Here is a 25,435-nt window from a genome sequence, read left to right as displayed (position 1 = left end):
TAAATACTTCCGGAGTTCATCCACTTCACATCATTGTTTCTCCCCTGGCTACAATAATAACGCCACTGCTGGCCTTTCTACAATCACTATTACCAACCTACCAGGCCTTTGTCAGGCTCCCTGCTCTCACACTCTGTGCTTCTTCTTGGCAGCTCCTACAGTAATTCCAATTCACAATTAATTCCACCTTTCATGTTTGCCTGCACCTCAGAACTGTAAGTTCCATCAGGGCAGTCTGGGTTCCTAACTATGTACATGGCCCTCATGAACACATTTCTTCCTCTCCCCACATATATAAATCCTTCCCACTCTCAGGGCCCAGTGCCAGTGTTTCTCTTCTTCTCTCTGTTCTTCCAAAACCCCTGCCATAACTGTCACACTACTCACCACGTATTGCCTTGCATCATGACGTACTGTCTGGATACGTCACATCTTCCACAGAGAATATAAACTCTAGAGAACAGAACAGAAAGAATAGGGAGAACAGAAAGAATAAAACAGAACAGAGAGAACAGAAAGAATAAAATACACATAAAAATGTTTCCCAAACTGCTAATGTCCGCAATTATCTTAACATTGATTTTTGCATTCTCTAATGCACTTAGCATACTAACAAAGTAACTTTGTAAACACAACAGTTATCCTTGATTTCATTCTCAACTCTTTCCACTGAAGAATTCTGTGAACATGAACGGCTTTCCAAATACTTAAGCTTCAGCAAAAGGTTTTAAAAACTAAATAAATAAATATTAAGTGCAAAGAACTTTAATGCAGAAGCATCCTCTTAAAGTCTATCTAACTAAAAGCTTTACCAATAGGCTTAAGGTAGATTTTCAAAAGGCTCACGAAAATAATTTCAGATTATATAGCAGTGCCAATCACTGTGCTTAATAACTAGTAGGCACCAAATATGGTCTGACTTATGATTATTATTCAGGCTAAGACCTTCATGATAAACCCAGGACCTACCCAGTTGATCTTGCCACCACAGGCTACTTATGGTTCACGGCCAATGGAATCAAATTCAAACTCCATGTTTGGCATTTAAGGCCCTTCACAACCTGGACCCAACTTCTTGCAGGCTTATCCTCCATTACCTTCCCTGTGAAGTGCCTATGATCCCAGATTTCCCCAGTTGCCTAACCTACCAGGTGCTATCAGCCAGCTTGTTCTTTGCTCCCACTCTTCTAAAATTCCCTACTCATATTAATTAATTATTAATCTGCCCACTGAATTTTCATCCACCTACAAATGCCACCTCTTCCGGGAAGCCTTGCCTAGTTCCCTTTAGAAAATAACCCCACTCCCCCTAGACTACCATTGCTTAGTCCATACTTAGTTCTTTTACAGCACTTACCAGAGACTGCCTCATATTATAGTCATGTGTGTACATTTCTAACTTCTCCACTAGGTTATTAGCTCCTTGAGGACATGGGTTGATTCATAAGTCATTTCTGTATCCTTCACAGCTCCTGGCAGAACATCCTGCACATAGGTGGTCAATAAATGTTTACTATCTCACCAATGGCATATGTTTCTACTTGCTACTGTACATTTCCCTTTCACATATATCCAGCACAGATTTGCATTATCAAAACCAAAGAGTGGACCTTTTCACTGATTCATACAATATTCAACGAGCCTATACATGTCACAGGTCCCACAGACTCCAAGTTGAGTAAGACACACAGCCTGCAAGACTCAAGCTCTCAATCCACTTACAAATACATTTTCCTTAAATAAAGCAATAAAGGGGCGCCTGGGTGGCGCAGTCGGTTAAGCGTCCGACTTCAGCCAGGTCACGATCTCGCGGTCCGTGAGTTCGAGCCCCGCGTCAGGTTCTGGGCTGATGGCTCGGAGCCTGGAGCCTGTTTCCGATTCTGTGTCTCCCTCTCTCTCTGCCCCTCCCCCGTTCATGCTCTGTCTCTCTCTGTCCCAAAAATAAATAAAAAACGTTGAAAAAAAAAATTTTAAAAAAATAAATAAATAAATAAAGCAATAAACAAGAGAAAAGATTTCAACACAGCGTCTAGAGGAATACAAAGGAGTGTACTGAACCTAGAGGTGCGAAACAGGAACACTAACACTGTTGGACAGTGTGTAATAGTTATACTTTCAGGATTAGATCCTCATGGATGTTTCTATGGAGAGAATATCTGAAAACACTAATTATGAAACTGACATATTAAAGGCATAGTCGGGCTATCTTATGGATGCAAATTTTAATTCAAAAGTCAAGGAATTCACTGCAACTGGAAAAGTAATTGTTTGCGGCGTAGGTCTACTCCTAGACTGCTTGTCTGGAAGCAGGAAAACTGAGGGAACTGCTTTGTACAGTTAACACGACCAGGAACATCAGCCTATGCTCAAAGAGTTGCAAAGTGCGCAACTACGTTAAGAACACCTTTCCCCCCACTTGCATCTGCAGGCCGGTCACCTTCGTCGAGCTCATCTGTAGTTGCGGTTTCCCCTGTTTGCATCTCCCGCCAGACTGTGAGCCCCACGAGGCAAGCGCTGGGCTCAGGGTCTCGCGGCACTCCGAGACCCCGGCAGCCCCGGGCCTGGACCACCGCCTGCGTTCCACAAATGAATGAAAGGTCTCATTTTTCATTTCTATTTGCGGGATTCGGGCCTAGGGTCGCTTTTTTGCCCTTAGCTGCAGAACTGAAGAGGGGCTGCACGACCAGAACTCAAAGGCGCCTCTCGCCCCAGCCCCGGGCTCTTAGCCCCGTTTAAACCCGGACACTCGGAAACGCTCCCTCTTCCAACACCCGCAAGTTGCCCCTTTTACCTACAAAAGGCTCTCGCGCCGCGAGGTTGCCGTCAAAGCAAAGCTAGGATTATTCTACAGCCGCCAGGACTGTAGCGCCTCCCGCGCCTCCGGAACAGGAAACCGAGGAAATTAAAAAGCAAACCGGAGAAAGCTGGACCTCTACAGAGAAAGCTTCTGGGCGGGCCACAGCGCCTTGTGCGCAGTGATTGGTCCGTCAACTAGAGCGATGGATAATTAAGCCAATAGTCTTTGTAGAACCCCTCGGCGCCCGCCCCCTGTCCTCTACATCTTCCAATAAGGAACCACAACCGGGTGAGCGCGCGTTTCCACCCGGGAGGGTCTGTGAGGCCGCAGCTCCCGCTTTCGGGAGTCCTAGCCTCGGCACTGCGGCTGGCGAGGACGCTGACAGGGAAACCATGAGCGCAGACTCTGTGGGAGAGCGCGCTCGCCTCCGGCGCTACTCCAAACTCCCAGTGTGGGTCGTGGAGGATCACCAGGAGGTGAGCCGGCGACTGCTGGGTCCTGAGGCAGAATCGCGTGAGGGCCCGGGAGGCGGCGGAGCCTCGGCATCGAAGGCCGGAGATAATCGGAATTTGTTACCCGCGCGAGTTCCATTGCTGTGGGGAAAAAAACACCAAAATGACTAACTGGGAGGAACAGGCCCTGACATTTATGGTTCGCTGAGTATGCGTCGGGCAATTCATTTAACCCTCGCGATTTGCCCAGAAATCCCACAACCAACAACTGGTGGCGTCGGGCTTCGAACCTGCGCATTCTGACTGCAGAGTCCCGTGTCCTTTACCTGCTTCTTAACGGAGGCTTCCAGCTCTCCCTGGCGTCTCCAACACAGTCCTGCCGTGTAGGTGGGAAGGTTTTAGCAAAGAATGTGGGCTGTCATCTGCGAAACGGGACTATCACCTTAGCACCCGTAAGGCCGCTGCTATTATTGTGTGCTGGGTGTGTACATAAATCCTTCAATATGGGGTGGCCCGGGTGGCCCAGTCGGTTAAGCATCCGACTTCGGCTCAGGTCACGGTCTCGGCTCAGGTTCAACCTCTCAGGTTCAACCCCGCCTGGGGCTCTGTGCGGGCAGCGCTGAGCCTGGAGCCTGCTGCGGATTCTGCGTCTCGCTCCCTCTCTGGCCCTCCCCCGCTTGCGTTTTGTCTCTCGCGCGCGCGCTCTCTCTCTCAAAAATAAACATTAAAAAGCTTCCTTATGAATCTTCTAACACAGAGCCCTGCGTTTGTAAACACTGAAGGTGTTTTCTATTTTTTATGGCAGGGCTACTTTGGAGTAGCTAAAATGGTGCCTTTACCTGGTCTTCTGGAAGCCTATGAGGGAGGATCATGCATCTAAGACTTTTTTTTTTTTTTTTTTTTTTTAAATTAGTAGACCTTGGGGATTGTCCGGATATGAAAGAGGGAAGGAGTGGGCTCCGGATTTATGGATGGAGAAAGTTAAGAGGAGAGGCGGGAAGTTGGGTTTCCCAGGACCTAGAGATAGAGTGCATGGACCTGAGCAAAAGCCAAGCGTGGGTTAAGCGGTGCTGTCCATTTCCGGTTTAAATCTAGAGCCACAGAGCTTGACAGACTACCTAGCCCGGCTGCACCATCCTAAGGTGTGGAAAAGGCCAGGAGACCCAGGGTGGCTTGAACACACCCTTCATGCCGGAATGTGTCTTCATTACCCGGTCTTTTCCTGAGAGCCCATCTGTTTACCCGCTTCATCTTCTGAGTTTGTGTTGGGGGCAAGATGGCAGCAAGAGATGCCCATTAAGGCCTTTGGAGGTGCAACCTGGGACTTCTGAGGGAAAAAAGCTGGAGAACGTTATCTAAACCCACCAAGGACGAACAGATTTCGTATTTGCCTACCGTTTAACGATTCGGTGCGCTTCGAACTCCGGGCGGCTACGTTTAGCATGGTTTCTCAGTCTGCAGCTGAGCGGATGCTCATGATTTCAGTGCCAATTCTGAATGTGTGCGTGTGTTTTTACAGGTCCTGCCTTACATATACCGGGCCATTGGCTCAAAGCATCTTCCTGCCAGTAATATAAGTTTTGTGCATTTCGATTCACATCCAGACCTCCTTATTCCTGTGAATATGCCAGCTGACACTGTGTTTGACAAGGAAACACTTTTTGGGTAATACGTGATTTTTGTTAATGATATTTTGTTTTGTTTTGTTTTTAAGTGAACTCTGCCCCTGGTGTGGGGCTCGAACTCAAGAGCTTGGGACCAAGAGTTGCATGCTCCACCAACAGCCAGCCAGGCACCCCTGTTAGAGATCTTTTATTTGCTTGAAATACAGTTTGCAGATGTGATGAACTATTAAGGGAACTAGACTTTGCTGAGCTCATGTGTTTTCTTTTTCTTTTCTTTGCCTGTTTTATTTTAATTACACCAATTGTTGACTTTTTCATAAAGAGCCAGATATTAAATATTTTAGGCTTGCTGGCCATACAGTCTGCGTTGCAACTACTTATCTCTGCCCTTGTAGTATGAAAGCAACGGTGGACACTATGTAACAAGTGAGTGTAGCTGTGTTCCAATAAACCTTTATTTACAAAAACAGGTAGCCTGGGGCACCTGGGTGGCTCAGCCCATTAAGCATCCAGTTTTCGGCATAGGTCATGATCTCCTGGTTTGTGGGTTCAAGCCCCACATTGCTGTCTGTACTAATAGCTCAGAGCCTAGATCCTGCCTCGGGTTCTGTGTCTCTCTGTCTCTCCTCCACTCATGTTCTCTTTCTCTCAAAACAAATAAACATTAAATTAATTAATTAATTAATTAAATAAAATCTGATTTAAAAAAAAAAAATGTGGCCCAGCCAATGAAAGAAGTAGAAGAGACTTTAGATGTTACTTGAGTCAGTTCTCCCTACCCCTCCACTTAAAAAGTCTGAATACTAAGGCACAAGATAATGTGTCTTAAACACATTATTCAATAATTATATAGGCAACACATCTTTAATTTGTATATCCTTTCTTCCAGTATTGTCCTTCCAACCTCGCAATTTGTACCTCAATCCACAGGAAGGATCATACCTAATGTATCTATAAACATTGACTTATAAGCCTTTCTTTAGTAATAAAGTTCTCTGAAATTCTGCCACTGTTTATGTATGCATTTTGTTAGAATGTAGTCTACTCATATCAGGTAAAAAGTTACATAGCAGTAACTTTTATTTATAATATAAAATTAAGAGATAGATGTTTACATGAATTAATTTTAACCTACCACATTTCTTTTAGTTAACTTTTTCCAGAACCCCATTTTAGAGCACTATTTATTTATTTTATTTATTTATTTATTTATTTATTTAATTATGAGAGACAGAGTACAAGTGAGGGAGGGGTAGAGGGAGAAGGAGACACAGAATCCAAAGCAGGCTGCAGGCTCAGAGCTGTCAGCACAGACCCCTACGCAGGGCTCGAACCCACAAACCATGAGATCATGACCTGAGCCAAAGTCAGATGCTCAACCAACTGAGCCATCCAGGCGCCCCTAGAGCGCTAATTTCTAAAGAAATGTGGTAGCGCTACCATTGTTGTTAGTCTCTTTTATAAATTTAGAGATTTCATATTTTAGAAATTGAAAAAAGTTATTTTAAGTATGCAGACTGTACAGTTGTAGAATAATTCTTAAACTTTTTAGTCTCAGGATTCCTGTATATTCCTAAAAATTACTGAGCTTTCTTCTAAGTGTAGGTTACATCTATTGACATTTACCGTATTTGAAATTAAAACTGAGAAATGTTTAAAGTAATAATTCATTCAAATTAATAGACCTGTATGTGTTAGCATAAATATGATATTTTTATGAAAAATGTATTTTCTAAAGCAAAGTATCTGGGGAGAAGAATAACAATATTTAAGTTTTTTTCCCATCTCTTTAATATTTGCCTTTATAAGAGACAGCTATTTCTCCTATCTCCTTCTGCATTCGATTTGTTGCCATATGTTATTTTGGTGGAACTATATGAAGAAAATTTAGGAACAGTATTTTCATAGCTTTTTCAGATAATTATGAATATTCAGTACCATACCAAAACTTGACAAGTAGTGGTTCTTAAAGCTCAGTTCGAATGTGGAAATCCAACAACTCAATTTCAAGTCTGAATAACCATTGTATGTTGATCAATCTTTCTTTCAGGAAAAATGGTGTTTTCAATTCAGTCACAAGTACTTTTCCTTGAAACAACCATGGTACCTCAAAGTATGTAGCAGAAGTACTTTTTGTGCATTTCTCATTTTACTACACAGACTATTTAAAATGTATATTCAGGATCAAGGTTTAGTAAACTAATAAACTGGCTTTTTTTTTTTTTTTTTTTTTTTTTATACACGAAACTGGCTTTGGAAGGGGTCAGTGGTGTTTGATAGTGAAGAATACAGTGACTACTAGTAGAGTTGATGCTGTTGCCTTGATTAATCTCAGGACATCAACCCACCATTGCTTTGCACTGTTAGTGCAAATGTCAGTACAATGAAAAAGGGAAATAAGCCCTTGATGTCATTACGAAAATTGTTAAAATCTTGTTCTGGGTGAAATTACATTTGGAAAACGCACTCATGCTTTCTATTCTTTCTTTCTATTCTTTCTATTTCTATTTCTTTCATGCTTTCTATTTCTTTTCCAGAGAATTAAGTATTGAGAATTGGATTATGCCTGCGGTTTATGCTGGCCATTTTTCTCATGTTCTATGGCTTCATCCCACGTGGGCTCAGCAAATCAGAGAGGGGAAACATCACTTTTTAGTAGGCAGAGACACTTCTACCACAACCATCAGGTAATGTCATCATATTTGTGAGTGTGAAAGGGAATGAATTCTTCTTTTATCTTACTTTGAATCCCCATAATAACTTGTAAGTTCTCTACATACAGATAGGGTCAGATTAAGCCTCAACTATTTAAATAGTTCTCAAAACACCAGGAACCAAGCTTTCATGTCTCTGGACCTTCTTCACATGTCATTTATATTTTGTTGCTAGTCAAGTTGGTTTTGAATAATATGGTCTCCATCTTCTGGAATTCGGGCTCCATTGATGACTAATTCCGTTAAATCAGTGAAATACCTTATAGATATATATATTTAATGATTTATATATTTAAGGAAATGCTATTTCCTTACAATATAACTATTGTCCACTGAATTTAACAGTTAGCAGTGGAAAAGCAAAATTATCTCATTTTGGGTTTTTGGTTTTTTTGTTTTTTTTTTTTTGTAAATCCAATAGCTAAAAAGTAGATTTGGAGTTTTCATTTTAGTACTATGACTAGCTTTAGGTAATTAACCTAAATTAAATTACAGCATTCTCTGACTTGAGTTACATGTGCAACTATTTTTGTTGTATAAGCAGTTTAATCAATGTTTTATGTGTATTGCAATACTGTAATTATCTTTATAAATATCAACATGTTCTTGACTTTCTACATTCTCTTGTGATGAGATGAATGTGAAGGGTCCTTTATTAAAGAAGAATGCAGGGGCGCCTGGGTGGCTCAGTCGGTTAGACGTCCGACTTCAGCCCAGGTCACGATCTCGCAGTCCATGAGTTCGAGCCCCGCGTCGGGCTCTGGGCTGATGGCTCAGAGCCTGGAGCCTGCTTCTGATTCTGTGTCTCCCTCTCTCTCTGACCCTCCCTTGTTCATGCTCTGTCTCTCTCTGTCTCAAAAATAAATAAGTGTTAAAAATAAAATTAAAAGAAAAAAAGAAGAATGCAAATTTAGTTTGGAGGATACAGGCTTTGTCTTTCTTAGGATGGCATAATTTATAAGAAGGCTGGATATTAGCTTTATTATGTCATTAATCTTATTTTGGAAAATTAATACCTTTTTAAATTTAAGGCTGTATAACTGGAGGAGGGGGAGTAGAAAATAAATATTGACCTTTATTTTAGTTGGATAGAGCCTGCCTCTGGAAGAAGCACTTAGTTTTGCTTTTCAAAGTATTTACTAAGGCATAAAATAGTGAAAAGCTAAGAACTTACTGAGTAGAAATCTGTAACTTGTAAAATGCATTGTGCATATGTATAACATTTTTAAGTTGCTTTTCATATTAAAATATGTTCATATAAAATTTGACAAAGCTTTGAAACACATCGGAGGGAGTGTCTGTTAAGAGAAATTATTTCCAGATACAATTTTTCTCGTAAGTGATTATTTGGTTAAAGTTTCAGCTGATATGAGCTCCAAAACACTAGCTTAAAGGGGCCCCTTGGTGGCTCATTTGGTTAAGCATCCGACTTCAGCTCAGGTCATGATCTCACAGTTCGTGAGTTCAAGCCCTGCCTCAGATTCTACTGACAGCTCCGAGCCTGGAGCCTGCTTCAGATTCTGTGTCTCTTTCGCTCTGTGCCCCTTCCTCGCTCACGCTCTGTCTCCTCTCTCTCTTCTCTCTCAAAAATAAATATTTTTTTAAGTTAAAAAAACATACACACACTAGGTTAATTAAAGAAGATCATTTATTTCTTTCTCATATGAGAGTTTACCACATGCAGCCCAGGGCCTTTGTGGCAGTTTACCAGTACAGCAACTCCAGTTCCTTTTATCTTTTTGCTTCATCTCTAGAGTATTGCCTTTGTCCTCATAGTCCAAGGTGGGCTTGCCACTTCCATGTTCATATGCCAGTCAGTGAGGAAAGGAGAGCAAGGTTTTATACACTTCTTTTCCATTCACAGCCTTAGGCCAGAACTTAGTCAAATGGCCACACCTGGCTGCAAGGTAGATTATGAAATCTTTACTTAACAGTCTTTGGGCAGTTGTGTGCCCAGCTAAAAATTTGGGGAATGCTATTTCTGCAGAAGAACAGGAATTACAAAAAGTAGGGATAGCTCTTAGCTTTTGTTAAATATGTTCTTTGTTATGTTTCTGAGTACTTTGGAAATACTATATGAAATGTCAGCTAATTTGTCCATTTGTCTTTAAAATAGTTTTTTCCTCTAATGCAGGGTTACAAGTACAGATCATTACTTTCTAAGTGACGGTCTTTATGTAACTGAAGACCAGCTAGAGAACCAAAAACCTTTGCAATTGGATGTGATTATGGTGAAACCTTACAAACTCTGTAACAATCAAGAAGAAAATGATGCGGTGTCTTCTGCTAAGAAGCCAAAGCTAGCACTGGAAGATGCAGAAAACACTGCCTCTACTAACTGTGACTCTTATTCAGAAGGACTGGAAAAGGACACAGTGACACAGAAGAAGGGCCAAACTTGCCTAGAGCAGTCACATCCATGCTTTTCTGAAAGCCAAGAATGCCAGACAACAGTCAGCACTGGGGAAATTCTAGAAATTTTGAGGAAAGGGGATGCATTTGTTTTGGATATTGACTTGGATTTTTTTTCAGTCAAGAATCCCTTCAAAGAAATGTTCACTCAGGTAAACATGTGGCATTTTTAAAATGTAGATCTTGAGGATTATATGACATTTCTCTAGATCAGGGCTCAGCAAATTTTCTGCAAGCAACCAGATATTAATTACTTTATTGGGGGTACCATATGGTCTCTATCACACATTCTTCCTTGTTGTATTTAAACATTTTTAAATTATACATACCTTTTTTTTAAATTGAAGTTTATATGTACCTTTCTTAACTTGACAAAAACAGGTTGTGAGCTGTGGGTTGCAAATCCCTGCTCTAGATAGTATTTATTTTGTGTTTATTGAGGTAATACGTACATGGGTAGTTGAAAAAACTAAGAAAGAAACATCACCAGTTTCTTGGTGTATCTTTCCAGAGATATTCTATACATGTAAAGAAAGCCCTGTGTGACAGATTTTTCACTGAACAATCAGGTGCCTGATCACACATGTACTATTTGCAGCTAATGATTCAGGCCTCTAATCTGTAGGGTACCTCATCAGATCTTAAATGCAAATCACCAGACAATATTAGTATGCACAGATCTGAGATAGAACTAGGCATTTAAGAAACTGGTAAATTCATGATCCAAATGAGCATTCCTAGGTGCATTTTATGGGCACAACTGCTTTCTTCAACATTTGGGAGGTTATTCAGACCTATTTCAGTGATTCAGATCAACTGTGTTTTTTCTACCCAAATTCAGTGTTTGATTATAACAACGATGTTGCACCTTACAATCATAATATGTACGTATAAGAAGCCATGGTGGTTTATCTAAGTTATTAAAGACCTCTAAGTAGGTAATGATTAAAAATAGGTAAGATTTGAGGATTTAGTGTAATCTGGAACAAGAATGGGGGACCTAGAGTATTTTCCCAACTTGTAAATAAGGGAGAAAAATTGCTCTCTATTTCTTCCTGCTGTTGTATTTGGAGCCAGTGACTATAACCACAAGTTCTTAGAATTATGAAATGACCTTAGAGCTATTTAGAAAACTTGAAGAATAGGCATGTCTGAAAGCTGAAGAAACTGACTTTAGGAATTTATTTTACAAATATACTCATCAAATATTTTTAATGAAAATTTCTAAAAAGTTACATAAGGAACTTAATGGCAGGTATTCCTTTTCCAGTACTATCAGGAAACCTGGGTAGTGGAGATTTTTGTATCCTTTATACCATTTGGTACTATGGAACTTTTGGAAGAGAGCATGTAGTATACTTTATAATTTAATAGACTTTTTTTAATGTAGTTAAAGTCACTTGTTTACCTTTTTTAAACAGCATGTGCAGAAGTCCAGAGTGAGTTAAGTTCTGTTTGTTGCTTCTGCTTATCACTTCTTGGGAAAGTTACTTAACCTTTCTGACCCACAGTTCAAGTATAAAATCAAAATAATCACACCCAAGTCACAGGATTATTACAGTGAGGGTAGTGGCACAACACTGTGCTTTGTGAACTTCAGCTCTTGCATATAATTTCTTCTCAACAATACTCCTAAATGGGATTTTGGAGCCAGATATACCCATGTATTATGGGGCTATTTAGTGTGCTGAATGAAGAGAGACACTCTCCTGCAAAGTCAGTGCTTAGAAAGTATCCTTCTTCGATTGTAACTGCCTCCCCTATCACCTTTAAATTTCAGGGTTCTCTTTTGCAGCTAGGGAAAGGGCTGCAAACTGAACCTGGAGCGTTCTTTTGTTATTCAGGACATGTATATTTCCTGTAAATAGCGAAAATCTGTTCAGATCCTAGGATGTACCAATTTGTAGAGTAGAATATTATTAAAAATCTTCTTTCATATCAAGTCTTTTCCATAGCTATTTCATACATTCTTGTCAGTATAGAAATGACAGTGTTTATAATGATATCTGAACTATACATTTGCTGGATTTTCACAGACTGATTTTTAAATAATTATCTATCTTCCTAATATCACAGCCATTTTTACTTAAAGAATATCATCAAAAAAATTAGGTTTTTTTTCCCTACTATATGGGTTTTTGTTTTGTTTTCCAGGAAGAATACAAAATCTTACAAGAGTTGTACCAATTTAAAAAGCCTGATGCCAACCTGACAGAGGTATCCTTCATTTATTTCTTTTGCGTTTTGTCTGTTACATATCTAATAATATCTTATAGCCCGTTAGAGTGCTCTCGGACATCTCACCAGAATCTTTGTGTGTTTATTGGGTAAACCCATGGTTAGTACTTACAAGTCATGGTTTAACTAATTGAACTGATATTTTCATTGTAATGGAATTTCACTTGCTTTTTCAAAGAAAAATTATAATCTTGGCTTTTCAATGTACTTAAAGGAAGATTTGGTAGATTGTGTTGATACTCGAATTCATCAGTTAGAAGATTTAGAAGCTGCTTTTGCTGATTTGTGTGATGGTGATGATGAAGAAACTGTACAGAAATGGGCTTCAAACCCTGGGTAAGACCTTGAAACATTTTTTCCCCAACTTTATTTCAGTCCTAGATATATTGTTAAGTTTGCTAGATAAATTACTTTTTAAAAATTAGTATTAAATGCCAACACAAGGATGCTGGCTGGCTCAGTTTGTAGAGCATGTGATGCTTGATCTCAGGGTTGTGAGTTGGAGCCCCACATTGGGTGTAGTGCTTACTTAAAAATAGTATCTTAAAAAAAAAAATGCCAACACAAATTTACTAGCAATAGCTAGCCTTTACTAGGTGCTATCTATATGCCCAGTTGTAAGATTTTTTTCTTGCATTTATCTCATTTATTCCTTCTAATAATCTTAAGACTTTGTGTTCATTTTATAGGTGAGGAAGCTAAGACACAGAGGTTTAAGTTGCTCTGAGTCCCATAGTAAGTGGGTATGCTTTTAATCATTGTGCAGTAGCTGCCCCTATAAGATGTGGTGCTGGGTCTTACAGAAGATTAATGATTTGTAAGACAGCCCCCATTCAAAGGAGAGTAAGAAAAAAAAAATTTAACCTATCAATAAAAAAGTAAATTACTAGATTGGTAAATTAAAATGTGAAAATTTGCTTCCTTTTAAGGATAACCCAATATGAGTAGAAGGTCAAAACTGCCCATCATATGAGGAAGCATGATTTGAAAGCTGGATTCTTCATCAGGTCATCTATTTGGCCAATTTCATTTGGCCAATCTCAGCATTAACATTACCTTGAAAACGTGAAGAGAAAGTTCTTTTCGTGTGATCATTTGTCGATTTATAGGGTGGGGTGAAGAGTGCCTTTAGTGTTAAAAAGCAAGTTTGAAAGAATGTTGACATAAATAGTGTAGTTACTTTTCTTGGAACTGTTTCTATTTTTTTCTAGTGAAGTGTAGTTGACGTACAATATTATATTAGTCTCAGGTATACAACATAATGAATCGACAATTCGATATATTCTATAGTGCTCACCACAATAAATGTGGTTACCACCTGTTACTATACAATATTATTATACCATTGACTGTATTCCCTATGTTTTAGTTTTTATTCCTGTGACTTATTTTTATAACTGGAAATTTGGACCTCTTAATCCCCTTCACCTGTTTCACCTGTCTCCCCACCCCCTCTGGCAGCCACTGGTTCTCTGTATTTATGAGTCTGTTTCTGTTTTTGTTTGTTCATTTGTTCTGCTTTAGATTGCACAAGTGAAATCATGTGGTACTTATCAAACTTACTTCACTGAGCATGATACTCTAGGTTCATCCATGTTGTCATACATGTCAAGATTTCATTCTTTTTTATGTCTGGGTAATATTCCATTGTATACATAGACATGTGTATGTGCATATATCTGTCTTACATTTTCTTTATTCATTTGTCTATCGATGGACACTTGGGTTGCTTTCATATCTTGACTATAACAAATAATACTGCAGTAACAATAGGAGTGGATATATCTTTTCAAATTAGTGTTTCTGTTTTCTTTGAATAAATACCAAATTACTGGATCATATGGTATTTCTATTTTTAATTTTTTGAGGAACCTCCATACTATTTTCCATAGTGGCTGTACCAGTTTACATTTTTACAGACAGTGCACAAAGGCTTCCTTTTCTCCACATCCTCACCGACACTTGTTCTTTTCTTGTTCTTTGATACTAGCCATTCTGACTTATGTGAGGTAATTTCTTACTGTGGTGTTGGTTTGCATCTCCTTAATGATTAGTGATGTTGAGTCTTTGAAATAATTCTTTAAATCATATAGACTCAACAAAAAGCCTGAAAACTAAAATGGAACCATCAGACATCAACTTTTTTGTCCCCATGAGCATAGGAAGACCAGAACCAGCTTATTTTCAAACTGATCTCTCACAAACAGATTATTCTCCACAGTGTAAATGTAAGAAATCAGTCATAAGATACCAACATAAATTAGAAAGTTAGAATCATAGTACTTTGGGCCACTAAGGTTTATTATGTCATTGTTATTGGTAATAATTCATCAGATTTCTAGAAGAATACATAGGAAACTGGAATAGAGGTTGCCTCTGGAGAGAGGAATTGTATGGTTAATAGATGGAGTTATGAGGGAGAAACATCTTTTGCTATGTGTATGTATTACCTATTCAAAATATTCAGTGTAATTTTTGTTTCAAATATTGAGAAACCTCCCTGAAATATAAACATTTTAAAACTTTATTATCTCTAAAAAAAGAGTAGTATGGAATAAAAACCATAATTGTATTCATCACATCAATAAATATTGACCAGGCACTTTAACATCAGTTAATGCTCTTCTTCTTCAGTATAGGGAACTCATTCAAAAAATGATTCCCTCCTTCTTGAAATTATGATGGAAGAGGGAGATCTAGAAATATCTCACAGAACATGATTCTTCCTAGAAACATTGAAAAGTACCTACTATTTTGTGAATTTGTGATGTCTCAAGCCGAGTTTAAAACTTAAAATAGCATGAAAACCTTGGAGTCCTGGATCTAGCCTATAGATGGGGCCACTTTCACTGAAACCCACTGTGCCTGGTAAGCATGCCCAGTTAACTCTTCAGCACCTGCAGAGTTCTGTCACAGAGTTGAAGAAACAATGAGGCTACAACAGAAATGAGTCCAGACCATGATTGGAATGGAGGGAAAATAGAATAGCACAAAGGAAAAGTGGGTGAGATAGCAAGAAGAATCTCCCCAAATTTACCATGCCCCTGAAGAGCCAGACCCTCAGCATGAAGGAGTCTTCACTGTTCCTTAAGAAGTACATAAAGTAGATGGAAACCAATTTGACAATAAATTTCATATTAAAAAAATAATAATAAATGGGCAGGGGTTCCTACCCTCAGAAAGAAAAAAAAAAAAAAAGAAATAAAGTAGGTGATTAGGGTCTAGAAGACCAGAAAGTTTTTTCATAAAAAGAGAATAACAGAATGAGTGGATAGATAGGTCTCCATGACCCCCTCTCTTTCTTTCTTTTTTCCCTCCTAGCAGTTGCATAGATATTGATGGGGAAGGCAAAATACTAGAAACATCAGTCAGGACTCCCAAAGAGTTCTATTTAAATTTAATAATGGGCACCTGGTTGGCTCAGTTGGTTAAAAGTCCGACTTCTGTTCAGGTCATGATCTCGTGGTTCACGAGTTCAAGCCCCATGTCAAGCTTTGTGCCGACAGCTCAGAGCCTGGAGCCTGCTTCAGATTCTATCTCCATTTCTCTCTGCCTCTCCCCCGCTTGCTTGCGTGCATTCTCTCAAAAATAAAAAGCATCAAAAATAAATAATAAATAAAATTTAAATGACTTAAAGGCACTAGTGTTAGTATACTAAATGGTATAGAACTTTCCCAGGTGTAATTGTGTATGTCAATAAATATATTCTTAATTTTTTTTTGAACTTTTGGGTAACTTTTTCAACACCATGTGCTCAAGGCACTTAGTTTTCTTATTGATCAAAATAATTTTAAATCACAGTAGAGCTTCTATTTTTAAAAAAGGAAAATCTCAGTTTCTTGAGTGTTAATTTTCAACGTTTAACACAATGTATACTTTTTTAAGTAAGAAAAAACAACATTTATTTCTTAATATTTTAAGATGATATTTGAATGTCTTTATCTTTCATGTCTCAATTATGTGAAATGTATTGTTAAAGATATACTTTAAATGTTACGTATCTATCATTTGCTTCTGTAATTTTAGTTGAGGTGGTGTGATGTTTAATTGAGGGGTGGCTTTTTTCCAGAATGGAATCACTAATTCCACTTGTACAGAGTTTGAAAAAACGGATGGAAGTACCAGACTATGAAATGGTAAATATATTGCAGTATAAAATTGACCCTTTAGAAAGACATTTTTCTGGGTAGAAAAAGTACTTTTTATTTAAGTGGTTTGCTTTTATTTGTGTACCAGGGAAGTGTAAATGAATTCTTTTTAAAAAATGAGAAGAAATGAAAAAATACACACTTCTTAGAAGTCAGAACATTGGAAAAATTTTCCAAAAAAATAAGCTTTCTAAAGTTGTCCCTTCTTTATTGATTCATTTTTATACTCCCTTCCTCCTTCTTTCTTTCCTCCCTCTAAAAACTTTCCTGATTATAAAAACCAAGCAGGAAGATAAAAGAAGGTGTTCTGACAAGTACATCTCAGCCATATCAGCTGTATTGCTGACTTTGTTTGCCAACAGTGACCTGAAAGCTATGGCAAAAGTGAATACTTCTAATGATAATTTCTTTTATTTTTATATCATTTTTCAGTATTTGAGGCATAAAATTTCCTATTTGAAGTTCAAGTGCCTTTTCTCAGATTTTGTGCTAAAACTAAGACCTCTAAGTCTTCTTCTTTTACTCCTGCTGCTGCTTTTACTTCCAATAAATTGTTTTGTTCTAGTGTTTTATTTAGTTATGGAATACAATTAAACCACCTTACTTGAACTGAAGTTTATGTATTGATTTAATGCCAACTTTATAAGAATAAAAAATATTAGCAAAAGAATATTTTGCTTAAATTGGAGCTAGTCCAAACGCCTTAGTCCACCCCTTTTTTCATGGCAGTTATTAAGAGTGATAGAGTTAGAAGATCCTTAGGATTTAAAAATGTTTTGGGGCGCCTGGGTGGCGCAGTCGGTTGGGCGTCCGACTTCAGCCAGGTCACGATCTCGCGGTCCGTGAGTTCGAGCCCCGCGTCAGGCTCTGGGCTGATGGCTCGGAGCCTGGAGCCTGTTTCCGATTCTGTGTCTCCCTCTCTCTCTGCCCCTCCCCCGTTCATGCTCTGTCTCTCTCTGTCCCAAAAATAAAAAAAAAATAAAAAAAAAATGTTTTGAGTTCACATGACATTATTGAATGTGTCTTCATGCAGGTCTGCTATAATCATTATATTACATCTGGATTTTCCACTGGTTGGGAGTGGTTTGTACATTGTTTGTTGAAAGACAGAAGGCATGGCATGGGCTTGGTTGCAGATAATGTAATCAAATATGATGTGCCTATAGCTGCAGGGTTAGAACACTAAGTGTTTTGATCAGTTCATTAGAAAAGAACATTCATATCATTTTACTACGTGGATTGTTCCTAGTTAAATTTTTGATGTGTATTCAGAACCTCCAATAAAATATCAGATTAATGGTTTTTTTTCCATGCTTTGCACTTATGTACAGTAGGCAAAACAGTGACATACTGGAGTTCCAGTTTTCAAAACTTCAAGCAAAGGATATAAAATCTTAGCCTGTGGGGCGCCCGGGTGGCTCAGTCGGTTAAGCGTCCGACTTCAGCTCAGGTCATGATCTCACAGTTCGTGAGTTCAAGCCCCGCGTCCGGCTCTGTGCTGACAGCTCGGAGGCTGGAGCCTGCTTCGGATTCTGTGTCTCCCTCTCTCTCTGCTCCTCCCCTGCTCACACGCGCTCTTTCTCTCTCTCTCTCAAAAATAAGACTAAAAAAAAAAAAATAAATTAAAAAAATAAAATAAAATAAAATAAAATAAAATAAAATCTTAGCCTGTGAGCCACTTCTAGCTTTCAGGCACAGTTTAGTGCTATGAGACTGGAACATCAGTCATTTACATTTAAGACACATAAATGGATGTCAGTACTATTTGATTGTACATAAAGGGTATATAAGGAACTGGTGACAGGAGGAAAACTCTCCCTTGTATCCTCTTAAAACTTTGAATATAGCACTACATGCATGTATTTTAAAAATAAAATAATATGTTGAAAGAAAAGGTAAAACCAGAATATTATGTACAATTTTATATCAGCTTTTAGAATCTAGGTATAATAGATAATTTGCTAGATAATATGAATTGTCAAAATAGACTCAAGTAAAGACAGAAACTGAATTAATCCATAATTATAAAATAAAAAAAATAGTTAAGGAGTTATTCCTACAAAAGGCATCAGGCCCAAACAAATGTACAGGCCAGTTCTTTCAAAACTTGAGAGAATAGGTAACTTCTGTGACACAGAAGCTGTTAAGGAAAAAACAATCCCAGTCCACAATATTATTAAAAAATGTATCAGCAAGTCCTCTAATGGTTAAAGAATTTTCTAAAAACAATAAAGCCTTATAGTGTAATTCTTAATTTTCTTATTTTCAGGTTCACCAGGCTGGTCTAACCTGTGATTATTCAGAACTTCCTCACCATATCAGCACAGAACAAGAAATTGAGTATCTTATTCAGTCTGTATATTATTTACTGAAAAATTTACCAAAACCTACTCTTGTGACAATTGCAAGGTAAGTGTGGTAGCCTGAATAGTGGTATGCCAAAGATGTTCACATCCTAATCTCCAGAACCTGCGGATATGTAACCTTCTATAGGAAAAGGGACCTTGCAGTTGTAATTAACTCAAAGATCTTGAAATGAGAATACCTTGGATTATCCAGTGGACCAGTGTGATCACAGTGGTCCTTTTAAGAGGGTCAGAATTCGAGAAATTGGAAGATGCTAGGCTACTGGCTTAGAAGATGGAGGATAGGGCCTCAGGCTAAGGAATGCAGACAGCCTCCAGAAACTGGAAAGACAAACATTCTCCCCTAGAACCTAGAGAAGAATGCAGCCCTGCTAGCCCCTCTATTTTAGGACTTCTCATCTCCAACAAGACTGTAAGGTAGTAATTTTGTGTTGCTTTAAGCTGCTAAATTTGTGGCAATTTGTTACAGCTGCCATAAGAAATTAATACAGTTTCCACAGGTTAATCTAATGATTACTATTACTAACCAATTTTTTACCTACTCAGCTCAAAATTCAGATGTTGTATTTTCTCTTTCCTCTTAGTGATGGTTGGCAAAAAACATACAATTCTTATTATCTTGTCTTTGAAGTTGGTGATACTATTCAGATGAACACAGGAATTCCTATTTCTTTGTCCTACAAATGAATATTTAGCTGCTGCCATTTTTTAAATTTGAACATAATTGCTGAATAGTTACAACAATTTAATGAAACTTTTCTGTGTTCATCTTTGGGCTGGTTTTGTATGGAACTATGAGGTTAGTACTTTATATATTTTATGACAAATATTTTGTAACATCCTTTTACCATCCTGAAATGAAATTCATAGCTGATCTAACCTACATAGTTCATTCAGGCTGCATTAACAAAAATACCATAGACCAGGTGGCTTATAAACAAGAGAAATCCATTTCTCACAGTCCTGGAGGCTGGGTGGTCTAAGATAAAGTTACTAACAGATTCAGTGTGGTAAAGACCTGCTTCCTGGTTCACAGCCGTCTTCTCCCTGTAAACCTCATGAAGGAGGTCTCTGGGGTCTCTTATAACAGCACTAATCTCATTCATGAGGGGTCCACCCTTGTTATCTAATCAAAATATGATGACATTGAGGATTGGATTCAATATACGAATTTGGGGGGGACACAAACATTTATTCTATAGCAATAATATACCTGTACACATAATTTAAACATATGTTTATATGTGTGTACACACAAGAAAATCCTAACATAAAAGAAATAAAAGTAATTGATAAAATAGTATGTATTAAAATGCCACACAAGACTAGCATCTTTACAAGGAGTCTCTAAATGTAACAGTTACAAATGCAGACAGATAATCACGTGATGTATTGGCCAAATACCCTAACAGCACTGCCATAGTGACATGTTTGGTTTTTTTTTTAAGTTTATTTATTTGTTTTGAGAGAGGGAGAGAGAATCCCAAGCAGGCTCTGCACTGTGAGCACAGAGCCTGATGTGGAACTCAGTCTCACGAACTGTGAGATCATGACCTGAGCTGAAATCAAGAGTCAGATGCTTAACTGACAGAGTCACCCAGGTGCCCCATGTGACATGTTTTTTCTGGTCATAACAATTTCCTGGTAAAGTTCTAAACTTAAAGTCCAGTCTTCCCTCAATATACAGAGTAGTTGCATTCTTGGGAAATTTAGTTTATATTTAATTCATTTTCAAAAATACTTTGTTCATATGTAAAAGAGTATTAAATTCTAGGCTCAAAAAATTAAAAATGGTTTTCACTTATGTGAGTGCTCCATGAACTTTGGAAAAAAGTATGTAGGACACAGGACAAGTATTCATATTCACATTCATAGTGCAGGACTGTCCTGCATGTTGCAAGCATTTTAGCAGCCCTGTCCTCTCACCTTGGCCCTTCGGTTGTCATTGTGACAATCAAAAATGCACCAACAGATTTCCAAAACTACATCTTGGGGGTAGTTTCCATCAAGAACTACTCTAACTGTTTTAAAGAAGCCAGAAAGCTTTGACTGATTGAGGCTTATAAATTAAACTTTTATATATGATACTTCCTTGAAGTAGGTCTTTATCCATATGTATATATTAGGTAGTATTTAATAATTTTAATCGCTCTGTCTTATTTATTGTGTGTTAAATATTTACATCTAGTCTCAAAAATAACCTGATCACCAGAGAATAGAATGAGTTTATCAGAAGTCTCACAGATTGTGTCTCACAGATTATTTAGGTCTAAAATACTTGTGACAAGGACTAGATAACTAATTCCATTTCCTTCTTTTCTTTTTAAGTTTTTGTGTTTTTTTAAATGTTTTTTATTTATTTTTGAGAGAGACAGAGCATGAGCGGGGAGGGGCAGAGAGAGAGGGAGACACAGGATCCCAAGCAGGCTCCAGGCTTTGAGTTGTCAGCACAGAGCTAAAGGCGGAGCTCAAACTCACGAGCAGTGAGATCATGACCTGACCCAAAGTTGGACATTTAACCAATTGAGCCACACAGTCACCCCTTTTTAAGTTGTTTTTAATTTTTATTTATTTTGAGAAAGAGAGAGAGTGGGCGGGGTGGGGGAGAGGGAGAGAGGGAAAGAGAGAATCTCAAGCAGGCTACACACTGTCAGCTCAGAGCCCAGTTCAGAGCTCAATCCCACAGCCGGGAGATCATGACCTGAGCTGAAATCAAGAGTTGGACACTTAACTGACTGAGCCGTCCAGACACCCCTCCATTTCCTTCCATAAAGATTTCTATGCCACTCTTTCCAATCCATCCTCCTCAAATGGCTTTCCTCACCCGAGTCCAGAACCAGGAAACGCTGATCAAGTCATTTCAGAACTTAATCTGGCTATAATTGTCAGTGACATTGTAACTAGTTGGTAACTAAAGTTGTAGTTGGTGATTCTACAAAGAGTCACCAAGATACAGATTCCTGCCTTATCCTACTTTGCTCTTTTCTCCTTAATACCATCTAGGAAACTAATCCTAATACCAGCACATCTCCACATTTGATTCTGGATAATTCTGTATGCTTGTTAACAAAGTTTGTAGAAGTAGAAACCTATTATCAGTTGGGAAGACTCTACCCTTGTAATTTCTAGCCCTAGTGTACCCATAATAAAAGGATAGGAAAGATGTCCACTCACTTAAGAACCCCCAGTATTTCCCATATCTCCCTCTAAGGGAAACAGCAGTCTAATCATAAAGCACTGAGGCTTTGAAGCATGCTGTGTCATTTTAAATCCCGTCACTAGCACTTACTAGCTATGTGACTTATGCAGGTTAATCTTTCTGTTTAGATTCCTTTAAAGGGATAGTAAAAGTACCTATTTCATAGAGTTGCTGAGAAGATTAAAGAATATAATGTAATGTACCCGACATAGAGTAACTATTTAGTAGCTTCCAACTGTTATTCCAAAATTCAGTACACCTTCGTTTCTATTTTATATTGAAATCAACACATGCAGACTTTTCCTCACTGCACAGTATGATCACATTTATGTGTATTTTTCTTTTTCTTTCCCTTCTCGGTTCCAGGTCAAGTCTGGACGATTACTGTCCTTCTGAGCAAGTTGACACCATTCAAGAAAAAGTCCTTAATGTGCTGAGCTCCCTGTATGGGGCTGTAGACATTCACCTGGTGTATTTAGCAGAGTGTTCTCCATCTTGAAACAACAAAACACTAGGTTCCTATAACATCTTGATGTAATAACAGGGTTTTCATTAACTTATTATAAATGAGTCTTCCAGAGAAGACTTTTGTTTTTATATTAACTTTGTTAAAATCTTTCAGATAGTTTGAATCTCAAACAGATCTTATCAGTTGTTGAATGATGACAATTTTTTTTTTTACATCAGTTCTACCCTCCCCCCCTCCAACTGATTGTTGCTTATTTTTCTTCCTTTCCATCATAGTCTTCCTCATTTTGTGCGGGTTGTTTTTTCCCCCTAGGTCAGTTGGACTGTACAAAATTCATTCATTTATTCACTCAACCAACTGACATTTATTGAGCATTTACATGTGCCAAACATAATTAAGTGCTGGGTATATGGTGATGAACAGGATAGACAAAGCCCCCTGCCCTCTTAGGGGATGGCTAAGAAACAAATTATGGATTACGAGAAGTATTATGAAGGAGCAACCACAAACATGTCTTAGGCATCCTGTTAGTACTCAAGGCATCCTGGCAGAATAAGAAAGTAACATTCTCAAAAGCTACCAAAAAAATAAATAAATAAACTTGCTAGTCCATGAAAATGTTGCAGGAATCCTACCTTTCCAAGACTGTCAGGGTTGTGGTGCAGCTGTTGTGGCAAACTCACATTATTGTTGGTATGGAGAAGGTCTATTTAAGCAGTCAACAAAACAAAAATTTTCTTTGCTAATCAGAAAAGCCCTTCAGGGTTTTTGGTGCCTCCAGATGATCAGTATTGGCATCGATTATCATTACAGTTCCTAAGTGCCACTTTATTGGCAGTCTGGGTTGATAATTTCTTCAAATAAACTAGCTTTTAATGTAAATAGTAGAAAAAAAGATAAATCCTTAATTCTGACCTACGGTAAATACCCAAAGACATAACTGCCTTCCACCAGCCTCCCCGTGAGGAAGAGACCCTATCTGAGTCCCTCTAAATCATAGAACTTTCCATTTGCTTAATTTACCAAAGTCTTCCCGTCTTCAGCATTCCCCATGTTCAGCAATTATTTTTCACTACCTAATTTCTTCTTCTTTAAAAGGTAGGATGGCATTTAAAGGGGGAAAAAAAACATCCATCCATTCCTCAGTCCTAACATAGCATTTGTTTTCATTTTGCATGTTACTGTCAGGCCTTGACCACATGTGTACATGTGCAGCTGCATGTAACTGCAATTGTATGTTACCTAATTTGATGGCTAATACCCAAGATCACATTACCATTGCCACTCAATAGATGGCACCAGATCCCATTTTTCCAATGATGCTATTTTCCTGCGAATTTTTCTCGTCACCAATTTCCCAAGGCTGATAGCGTGAATGCCTATTTCTGTTGTGAAAAGCAAAGCAAAGTGATTCAGCTTTCTATTTTGATAGAACATTATGTGCCAAAAAGTTTTCTCTGTAAAATAAGAATTGCAAAAGAGTGCTATTTATTTTTAAGTTTTGAAAAAATTTTATTGGAATTCTGTAAACGGACGTTACTTTTATGAGTAAATTATTTTGTGTGCTAAAATAAATAAAAAGGTATGTTTTGAGATTTTAAAGATTTAAAACAAAAAACAGAAATTAAAAAAATAAAGATTTAAAATCAAACCGTAGCACTAATTGTGTATGATCTCAATGTGTTCATAGCACTGATCTTATGAGTCTGCTTCAGTAGTCATTTGTTATAATTCCCATGAACTAGGATGTGACTCAAGCATCATTTTAATTCAGGTGGAATAAAAGGGTACCAATTTCTATTTTAGGAACATTCAGATCATTTAGTTCTCATGCTCTGTAATTCTGTTTGAATGAAATTCAGTCCCTGTCTATTGACTACCACCAATTTGGTAAATTATATCACCGGCATTTCAAATAAGGTGTTTAGTTTAGGGGCACCTCGGTGTCTCGTTTGAGCGTCTCTTGATTTTGGCTCAGATCATGATCCCAGGGTCGTGGGATCAAGCCCTAAGTCAGTCTCCGTGCTGAGTGTGGAGTCTATTTAAGATTCTGTCTATCTGCCTCTCTCCCCTGCTGACATGTCTCTCTGTCTCTCTAAAATAAAAAAATTTTTTTAAAGATTAAAAAAAAAACAGTTTATAAAGACATCCTTCATCTGTGTTCTAAATATCAATGAGGAATACCACAATACAGGGTTTTGGATTATATACACATATCACTGACACATGAGATTTTGGCAAGTTCTTGAAAATGGACTTAAATGTAAGCATTGACTGTAGCTTTGGTATTAACAAGTATATATTTCTCAGTATTGAGGAAGAAAAGTTTTTCTTTAGAAATATTTTCTGTATGGCCAACAGGCACATGAAAAGATGCTCAACATCACTCCTCATCAGGGAAATACAAATCAAAACCACACTGAGATAATCACCTCACGCCAGTCAGAGTGGCTAAAATGAACAAATCAGGAGACTATAGGTGCTGGCGAGGATGTGGAGAAACGGGAACCCTCTTGCACTGTTGGTGGGAATGCAAACTGGTGCAGCCACTCTGGAAAACAGTATGGAGGTTCCTCAAAAAATTAAAAACAGATCTACCCTATGACCCAGAAATAGCACTACTAGGAATTTACCCAAGGGATACAGGAGTGAGATGCATAAGGGCACTTGTACCCCAATGTTTATAGCAGCACTTTCAACAACAGCCAAACTATGGAAAGAGCCTAAATGTCCATCAACTGATGATAAAGAAATTGTGGTTTATATACACAATGGAATACTATTTGGTAATGAGAAAGAATGAAATATGGCCTTTTGTAGCAACATGGATGGAACTAGAGAGTGTTCTGCAAAGTGAAATAAGTCATACAGAGAAAGACAGATACTATATGTTTTCACTCTTAAGTGGATCCTGAGAAACTTAACAGAAGACCATGGGGGAGGGGAAGGAGGAAAAAAAAAAGTTAGGGAGAGAGCCAAACCATAAGAGACTCTTAAAAACTGAGAACAAACTGA

The 25,435-nt window shown here is 38.1% G+C and overlaps 2 protein-coding genes across 8 annotated transcripts in view; one reads left to right on the top strand and one right to left on the bottom strand.

Moving 5' to 3' along the window:
• DROSHA (drosha ribonuclease III) overlaps nucleotides 1-2,939 on the bottom strand; it is a 126,179-nt gene extending 123,240 nt beyond the window's left edge. Inside the window, exons 1-3 of one of the 6 annotated variants that reach the window (XM_049648244.1) lie at nucleotides 2,796-2,939; nucleotides 1,358-1,485; nucleotides 388-453 (exon numbers count right to left, since the gene is read on the bottom strand). In XM_049648244.1, coding sequence (XP_049504201.1) covers nucleotides 388-407 — 20 coding nt within the window. In that variant the 5' untranslated portion in view covers nucleotides 408-453; nucleotides 1,358-1,485; nucleotides 2,796-2,939. Of the gene's footprint in view, nucleotides 1-387; nucleotides 454-1,357; nucleotides 1,747-2,791 lie in introns of those variants that run through there. The other 5 variants (XM_049648241.1, XM_049648240.1, XM_049648245.1 and 2 more) reach the window with 5 other exon arrangements.
• A 146-nt stretch (nucleotides 2,940-3,085) lies between these two features.
• CA1H5orf22 (chromosome A1 C5orf22 homolog) lies at nucleotides 3,086-25,325 on the top strand. Of its 2 annotated transcripts, none has more exons than XM_049648238.1 (9): nucleotides 3,086-3,273; nucleotides 4,769-4,914; nucleotides 7,412-7,561; nucleotides 9,723-10,152; nucleotides 12,155-12,217; nucleotides 12,453-12,574; nucleotides 16,308-16,374; nucleotides 18,656-18,795; nucleotides 22,318-25,325. In XM_049648238.1, exons 1-9 carry the CDS (start codon nucleotides 3,190-3,192, stop codon nucleotides 22,448-22,450), a joined length of 1,335 nt encoding a protein of 444 aa, XP_049504195.1. In that variant the 5' UTR covers nucleotides 3,086-3,189; the 3' UTR covers nucleotides 22,451-25,325. The 2 variants fall into 2 exon arrangements, with proteins under 2 accessions (XP_049504195.1, XP_049504196.1); XM_049648239.1 differs by lacking the exon at nucleotides 3,086-3,273 and adding an exon at nucleotides 6,925-6,987 and having other exon boundaries at nucleotides 4,831-4,914.
• The last annotated feature ends 110 nt before the right edge of the window (nucleotides 25,326-25,435 follow it).

The sequence above is a fragment of the Panthera uncia genome (genome assembly GCF_023721935.1).
Source record: "Panthera uncia isolate 11264 chromosome A1 unlocalized genomic scaffold, Puncia_PCG_1.0 HiC_scaffold_17, whole genome shotgun sequence".
Lineage (NCBI taxonomy): Eukaryota > Metazoa > Chordata > Mammalia > Carnivora > Felidae > Panthera > Panthera uncia.
This window is presented reverse-complemented; position numbering and strand designations above follow the sequence as displayed.